Source organism: Filicampus tigris, chromosome 18 (assembly GCF_054856515.1).
Source record: "Filicampus tigris isolate MCC_2025a chromosome 18, RoL_Ftig_1.0, whole genome shotgun sequence".
NCBI lineage: Eukaryota > Metazoa > Chordata > Actinopteri > Syngnathiformes > Syngnathidae > Filicampus > Filicampus tigris.
Window position 1 is genome coordinate 10,138,436 of NC_141234.1, and position 9,065 is coordinate 10,147,500.

General features: G+C 42.4%; 1 protein-coding gene across 3 annotated transcripts in view; it reads right to left on the minus strand.

Annotated features, from left to right (window-relative positions):
- The window catches only part of epha10 (EPH receptor A10), a 135,272-nt gene that overhangs the window by 17,085 nt on the left and 109,122 nt on the right, over positions 1–9,065 (minus strand). The window contains exons 9-10 of one of the 3 annotated variants that reach the window (XM_086013885.1): positions 5,530–5,655; positions 1,813–1,868 (exon numbers count right to left, since the gene is read on the minus strand). In XM_086013885.1, coding sequence (XP_085870011.1) covers positions 1,813–1,868; positions 5,530–5,655 — 182 coding nt within the window. Of the gene's footprint in view, positions 1–1,812; positions 1,869–5,529; positions 5,659–9,065 lie in introns of all 3 variants that reach the window. The other 2 variants (XM_086013884.1, XM_086013886.1) reach the window with 2 other exon arrangements.

A 9,065-nucleotide genomic window follows, 5' to 3' on the forward strand; every position in this document is an offset into this window, starting at 1 on the left:
CACAACTCGATTCGAATCATTACAAGTTGGCCCTAATTCGCATTGCATCCACCTCCTCGCGGGCACACAGAGATGGTGCATATGCTGCCCGTGGGCCACCAGGGACCAATGGCTGTTCTAGACAAAAAGCCAAAATGCAATAGCGTTATCATGCCTTGCTATCTCGATCATATTTTCCCAATGATTTCCCCAGATGGTTTCCCTCTCTCTTGCTCTTGAATTGTTTCCATGCAATCACTTTGAACAATATCTAAACCTGGTTTATTGAAGCAGATTGCAGATGGGCCTTGATCGTATTCGAGCAATGCCCACGAAAATGCCCTGCAGGTTCCAGGTCACACAATGTTCCCAGCAATGTCAACAGGCAATTTATTTAACCGCAAAATGTAAATGATCAAATTAAATCATTTTAAAATATGGTTCTTTTGCTAGAAAAGATTGAGAGTATTTCTGAGATGTTGGACGGGAGGAACAAGCCTGTGATCTGTTCCTTGTCAGATTTGAAGTGTTCATGAGTTCAGGGCCCTCAGTGCTTCCAAACCATCCAGAGATGCTTCAGGCCTGCTGTGCAACAAGTGACGTAGCCGAATACGACCGGATGATTTGGACAATCGCAACCATAACAGTCGGGGACTCGCATCCGCACGCCTGGCGGTTGACCCACGCTCACATACAAATTCACTGCAATGGAAAAACTGTTGTGATCAAAGGTGCTCTATCGGAAAATGTTTTGATACTAACTCCACATATACTGTATTGTATCAAAAATAGATTTAATGTGACACATATGTATCGAACCAAAGCGAACCGTGAATTTTGTACACATTTGCAGCCCTAAAATACACACAGTATATTCAGCCACATCCGTCATTAGGTGGCATTCCTTGATTAACCTTGCTTCGAACAGATTAGAACACAACATTTACGTGTGTCCCAATACTTTTGTTTGCATAGTTTATGTAAGGGACGGACGGGATGCAAGAGTGTGGACGACACAATCGCACCGCTTGACTATCGAAAGTTTAATCCTGCAATGCAGCCCGCTCAGTCATGAGCAAGAAATGGGCCCTTGGGAGTCCAGTGAGTGTGTGCTGGCTCAAGAGAACAAAGATACATCTTAGAGCCTATTTATGTGTGTGTCCATGTTCTCTATAAAAACATTTTTTCGGAAAATCAGGCCACATGTGTGCGTGTGCGTCAGCTTCTGGCATGTCTTTGTTTGGGCAGATTTAATTCCCAGCCGCATGGCTTTGGCTCATTATTCATCAACCACAGTGCTCTGAAACCCCTCCTGAGGGCTCAGCATGCTGGGAGATTAAATAACGCAAATGAGCATGCAAACACGTACTACATTTACAAAACTGTGCGCACACAAATGGAAAACTCTAAGCACACAATTACCACTTAAGCAAAGCTTTGCCATGCACACACACAAACAGGAGGAGATATGTCAAACTACCCCCATTCAGTCACTGTCCAGCAAAAAAAAAAAAAAAAAAAAGCCTACTGGGAGCTAAGTGAGCAGGGTTTTTAAAAAGAAACATGCACAACAGCCTGTTTTGGACTCACAATCTCTCACTTTTGACTTTCTTTCCCCTTCTCCCTATTTCTCGCTCTCTTTATTTCAATCTCTCCCCATCGCATTCTGCTCTGCACACCACCTAATCTGTTCCATCAGTGTGCTCAAAGTAAAACGAAGCATGCACAGTCAAAATTAAGAATGAATGCTGTTGCACTAAAGGCATACGTGGTTGCGCGTGTGTACGTGCATTGCAGAACGTCCAGAAAGGAAAATGTACAAGCGCCACTTACACTGGAAGTAAAGTTCCTCGTCTCCTTCTTGAGAGGCTTTGCTGTAGCCGCATTGTCTAAAAAAGCGAAACAAAGGCAGACATCAGAGAATGTTCCATCCCAGTCGGGAGACACAAACAAGCACCAGACGCTGTTTATCTTTCAACGCTGTCGTTTACACGGAATGTGCAATAACTGTGAGATGAGGGAAAGCAAAGATGAGGGTGTCGACTGCGGTGATGGAAGATACAGAAGAGTAATACAGAAGGCCCCCCTTGATGCTATGGCACTGATTTGCAAGAGATGGATCTGAGGCGGAATGAGTGGAAATTCTGTCGGATTTGAGTGAGCAAGTCACAGACACACACACACTGATTGGCCTGGAATAGATACGCTATTGTTAAACACACACTTAAGGATTTACATTTCACACAACTCCCTGACCACCACGGGGGGTCAAAACAAGAGCAAACGTTATATGTTTTGACTGGCCGGCCTCTTTGGCTTAGAGGGAAATTTAAACTTCTTAACCTTAGCAGGCCGGCGCACAGATGCACGCAAGCATCACATGCACACACACACACACACACGCAAATACACGCACACAAACTGGAAGAACCACTTCAAGAAGTGATACGCAGACATTCGGGCTGGCCTGCATTTTTTCCCTCGGATTAGTAAAATGGCTAGAAAGCAAGCCAAGATAAACGAAAAAAGGATGGTAAACCTCCAGTAAGTTCCAGGCTCCTAACTAACAAAATGCTTCCAAATATATACACAATATCTATTACACAAAACGAAGTCACGCATTTTATAGCACTCAGAGTTTGCGGTTTATACAACAGATCAACACCGTTTTATGGATGCAATCATTTCATGCATTGACAGGGATCATAATTATGTCAGGTAAGCACATTTCATGGAACAACAAAGGGGAAAGGGAGCATAAATAAATGTCGGGTGCAAATTAAACAGACCCTGAAGGGTTGTTAAAAGGAGTATCCTTGAGGATAAAAAAAACACGCAGGATTGTCTCTTAAAATGCTTGTCATCATTTCACGTTTAGCAGCTAGTATTTTCTTCGATAAAAGTGTGTGTGTGTGTGTGTGTGTGTGTGTGTGGAATAAAGCCTCTAAGGTTAAGCTTAACCTTCTAAGGCACACTCTCAAAAGAAGTTAACCAATGTTATGGAATGAATCCAACAACTTTACCTTAATATGAGTTTTATATGTATGACTTCGTACATACATCTCTCAAAGGTTTGCTAATTAAATTTCCAATGTTTTGGACAATTGAAGGAAAGTTACAAATGACGTTGTGCCACAGTCTTGAATATTTGATAACAAAGATGTGCTGATCTGCTGATGAAAAGAGTGAAATTGTTCATTACCTAGCAAAATGAATGAAAACATTGGATCGTCTGTAGAAATTCATTATATTGTTGAATAATTTGCGTGTGACTCAGTGAGCAAACGGGTTTGTTCGGATAAAGGAAAAATTTAAGGAAAGTTTCGGTCGTGCAAATGCCTTATGTTTAGAGAGCAGCTGTTAAAAAGTCGCTCATTAGTGACTTTTGAACAGCTGCTGGTGCCTCTGGAGTCCAAAGAAGCTCTTGATGCGAGATCCTCTCAAGGCTTGCAGTCATAAATAAAGCTGTGTTTCAGCCACCTCTGAGCAATCTCACAAAGAAAAGCATTTGTACTAAAAAAAAAAAAAAAGTTTTTTGACTGATTAATAAAATGCAACCAATACTTTGGATGGAGCTCTAGTTGGTGGATGGCCACTTTGTCCTAAAAGAGATAAGCACCAAAAAAATAAACCATATAAAAATACACACACTCTCACACACACACATACACACACACAGACCCGCCCCCCCACACACACTTTGTACACTGCAAATATGTTTTTGTTTGTGCCCAGTCCACATGCACCAGGTCAGGACGTGGATCGGTACCAGTCAGTGGAATATTTGATAGTGGGGCCATAGAGCGTCTGAGCAAAAAATATTGAATTCATCATCCGGGTTTGAAAGAAGTAATTATTTTCAAAATCCGCGTGCATCCACCTGTGCTTCTGCACACATCAAACCGCTTGTTTGAGGCACTGGCTACCGTAATAAAAAAGTAAGCCCACAAGCTAGCAAAAATGACTTTGGAGAGCTTCTTTGGAAAAGGGGAAAGGCAAAATGTTGAAACGGATGAATAGACAACCACTCCAAAGGATAAGAAAGCTGCATTTAAGAGGCAAAATCAACTGTCCTACTTGGGTTTGTGGTATACTATATGGGTTTATAGCAACAGGTGATACTCACACACAAAGCCCGCTTTGCGCAAAAAATGACGACAGGCTGGTAAATAACACACTGAAGCCTTCAAAACTGCTTCAGCACATGCAGACCACGCATGTGTCATTAAAAACCAAGCTTTTGGAGTTGCAATGAAGTTGACCAAAACAAAAATGAGTAGACTGGACAGAAGTAAGACACTTGAGATGTCCTTATCTCCCATTACCCCAAGATAGGATCGGCTCAAAGAAGATAAACAAACATAAAAGCGTTCACTAATTACGACTACATTCAGCTAGTGGCGAGTTGCAGTTTTAATGACTGGCTTTATTTGTTTCTATGCCTGTTGGTCAAAATATGACTCCAAATGTAACTCATCCATGCCACAAAAAAAGGTGCTTTAGAGTGCATTTTTTAAGAGATGTCAATGTTTCCTTTTTTTGGGTCTTTCTGCGTCCCTGTTCTCGTGGGGAGACGTGATGGAGGATGAGGCTGACACATCCCTCAGCCTGTGTAACAGCAGGGTCTGAGACAAGGTCAAGGCCCTGTCTGTCAAAACACACCAGCAGACACATGCAACAGAGATCCTCGGGGCACAAGCTACCACACAGAGGCAGCGAGACAAGAATTGATAGGCAAGGGAGCGCACTAAAGGCGGAACGGGACAGATACGAGGATGGAGGGCATAATGGGACCAAGAAAAACAAGATCAGAGAGACGTAGACGGGTTAGAGGCAAGGGAACATATTGGGGACATGGCAAAGGGAGACATCAGTGAGACAAAAATATCTTGACAAATGTATTGGGACACTTGCGATTTAAGAGATTCCTTTTTTCCGAGCTGACAAGATTTTGACATTTTTGTTACACAGCAAACGGAGAGAAATAAATCAAAGGTTAGTACCTGGCTCACAGTCTAATTATAATGATAATCCACATTTACAGTATGCTAAATAAACCTCCATTTAATAGAAGAATGCAACACTGATATGAAACCACCAAGCCCTAAATGTTGCCATGCAACGTGACGAGACAAGACAACTGAACTAAGGAGTAAGGAAATTCGTTAGAGGGGGCGTCATCACAGCAGGGCTTAATCGCAAAGCTTGAAATCCTTTTCCATCAATTCTTTTGAAACGTCAGATGTGATTTTTTTTTTTTAAAGTAGAGGTTCCTTTTTGGATATTAATTCAAAAACTAACAGTCCCTTTTTAAGTGCATTTCATAACATGCTGGGGCACCGATCTGAGGTTATAAAAAGAACTGGGCTAAGCATCTTGACAAAAAGAGGGAGAAAGAAGATACTTCTTTAGCTTACTAGCATTTTATTTTTATGAGGAAAGCAAAAAGAAAAGAAACCACTAAGGGATCAATGCAATGGCAGAAGACTGCAGGGAACTAAAAGGGAAGATTTAGAGGATGGAGGAGTGGGGAACGCATGCCAAGTGTACCTGGGCATCAGCTGTGTGAAGGGAGGAAGAGGAGAGAGAAGAGGAGGAGGAGGAGGAAGAGTGGAGAAGGATGTCGAGAGCAGCACCACGCTAGCAGGAGTTACATTGGAGGAGCTTGAGCAGACACTGCTGGGAAGAAGACAAGGGGATGGGGTAGGGGAGGGGCTCTTTTCAGTACTTTGAAAGGCTGGTAAAGCAAAACATTTGGACTCATTAATTCCGCTTAAAAGTCAAATATTGTCACTGCTGGCAAAAAAAAAAAAAAAAAAAAAGAATAATCATGGATCCTTTTTTTCCATGACATCTATTTATCTCATATGAAAAAAGACCTATGCTCCCACATAATGGGAGATAAATATGGGTGCCAACTCACTGAATTACATCGCCAACTCCGTCACCATTATCTCAGCCCCAGCAAATGCACTGCAAACTAATACGAATAAATACTCTAATGTACCAATGACACTAAACTCAAACTAAAATAAAGTAGTCTCAACCCCAAAACACCCAAATTAAGACTGATACTAACACTGATATCCTGAAGGTCGATAGTTCCAATGTGTAGAGAGGAGAACATTGGAATTTGTAGCGTCTTTTAAGACTAAACAAGAGTATGAAATATGTCGGATAAGATGCAAGAAATACTACACAATAGCAGAGAACCTGCTTACGTAATTTCACTCTCCTTGATACACACTCGAGATTCCTTTTTTGAAAATTGTTTACACACCAGTTGGATCAGTTGCGTATTTTCCGAAAACGTATCTGTGAGTGAGCCTTTTGAATTTCGACCAATTCTGCCGCCACAATGCGTCTAATTTACGTAACTGGTTAAATTATACAAGCTAGCCAGCGGAAGCTATAAGTAAGCAGTCTGGACACAGAGGGATCCCCAGAAGTCATCTTAATGCATACTGTGCTGCGATCATGTTTTTCTTTGTGGCGCAGTGTTATTGAAGCTAGATAACATTCTGTTGACAGCACAGAGTGTGCTGTTGAAATTAGGTGACAAACTCAAAATTCTCTCTCACTGCTTCAACCTGGAGGCGGTTTACCGTAAATGCCTTTGGTGGGGAAAAAGTGCTACTCTATTTTTGTTTCTGTGCCTGACCCATCAGAAGCAGTCAGGAGCTTACAGTGAAAAGATTCCAAAATATGATACATAGCTACAAGAGTGCTAGCAACAACATTTGCACAAACAGAATTGAAATCTAGCTAAAACAAAGGTTTAACAAAAAGAGGACCATATGCCACTTTTGCACAGACGGATAAAAACAAGTCCCACTTCCTATTTCTCCTGGTATCTCCTGATACCTTGACCCCGCAGACATACACGCACTCAATCACACTCATACACAGTGGTGTGACCACTGAAGGGTAAGCCATCCCTTTCACTGACCAGGCAAGGCTGAACTTCCTGGAAAAAATGTTCGGTCAATGCCCTCGAACTCCGGCTCCATCAAACTTTGTCGGGCACCAGCGTGATGTATTTGTGTGCCAAGATTGATTGTCAGAGAAGAAACTACAAAATGTACTGCCTTGCCCATTGGACCAAATATTCTCATTTACCATTGTGATTTTCTGCTTGATATAGTTTATGGTAAAACACGGCACAGCAATATCAACACGGTAAAGAGACTTTATCCCAACAGACTGAGGGCACCATGCTGGACTGGTGACAAATTAATCAGAGGTGAATGAGAGACTGACCATGAATTGAGTGCAGGTGCATGAAAGTCAGTTATGTGAACCAGTGCGGCACAAGAAACTGCAAAATCACCACATTGAGCACACTCATTGGAACCAGACATGCTAACCAATAACAATGGAGGAGAACGAGGGTATCGGGTATTTACTTCTCGTGAGCGGTGATGAATTTATTGGAGCCAAACACAGTTACCTCAATACAAGTGAATGGAGACGCTCTCCAGGAACTCCGGCGTGCACTTTGAGTGGCTTTTCTGGCCATAAGAGTGACTAAATGTCACATGCATTCATTCAAAATATTAGACAGACTGTTGAACCTGAGCATTGCGCAGTACATGTGTGATAAAAATGTGCAGTATATTGGGATACAGAGGCAAATAGGAGTGTGTGAGTGCTCCCGCCAACTGCTGGCGTTGGCACTTCAAGTGTGCGAGTGTGTAGCGGCTGGAGGCATTCAAAGTGTTATGACCGCTCCCTCCCCGACCATGTATTTGAACAGGAACCACGCACCATTGTTGAAACCGTTGATAATTACTGGAGTGAAAAAGAACGTCAATGTAAATCTCAGATTATAGAACGAAAATGGAACGTAATTTGACATAATTACATTTTTTTTTATTTTTTTTATTCCTCACATGAAAAGGAAAATGACAGCAGAGGGGAGCACTGCCTCACTTGCCTACCTAACTGCATGTCCCTGATGGTATTGGCTCAGCATGATTAACAGGTACAAGAAACCATACGTTTTCATAGTACCTCAAAGTACTTGGTTTTGCCGATAAAAACATCGATTTGGAGTAAAGCCGTGTTTGTGTTAAGTGAAGAAGGGGCATTAGTATTATTAACCTTGTAATAAATAGCTTTCCCATCAAACAACAGATAAGTCAAAATGCATGAAAAAAATGCCAGTATAAATGCACAGGATAAGGAGGCAGCATCTTATTTTAACGTGTACACTCGAGGAATGTACAACAGATCGAGTGTGAATGGTTGTTCATTTCCTGCAATTGGCTGGCAACCTCTTCAGGCTGCAATACACACACATCCTTTAAAGTTTTAAGCATTCAAAATTGAGCAGGTTTTGCCTTGGTTTTAGCTTTGATGGTTACAACGTCTCCCCGCGTGACGCCAAATCATTACCGTCGTTATCATCATCCTTGTGTCCGAGCCTTTGTGTGAGCATCGCGACTCATTTGCATGTTTGCGAGTCAGCAGGCAGATCAGTACATCAGAGGGCCTCCAGCCGTGTCTAGGAGCTGGCTGTCTTTGCAAACACAAGCGCCCGATAATTGAGGCATCAAGCCATTCCACTCCTTGTCTTCACACAAAACACAAGGAGCAAGATAATGGTGTTGCTGTGATGAACAATGGAGAACCCCTTTCAATGCAATGCAGCGATGAGGAAAAAGAAATGGGAGGGGAGGAAGATAAGCATTATTACTCAATAAAGCGTGACGTGTGCTGTGAATATTCAGCCGGTCCTCAAAGCAACCACCTGTATATGGGAGATTGTCATCTATTTTGTCTATTTCTACACTGGTGCTCAAGCATTCACGTGAGGCTTTGCAATGGTTTTGAACACGTCTGTCAGACCCATCCCATGAATTCCTTTGTGCGTGTGTGTATGAAAGAGAACGAGAGAGAGAGAGAGAGGGAGGGAGAGAGGGAGATCGGCAGCACCAGTTCGGTGGGTGTTGCGACTGACTAGAGCGCATTTCAACACCCAGTTGACCCCATCATTGCGCCTTCACATTCGTCTCGAATCGGTCTGGTGCTATCAATATCATATTTTCTTTATGGCCATATCTGACAGTTGCCTCCTCTCACTG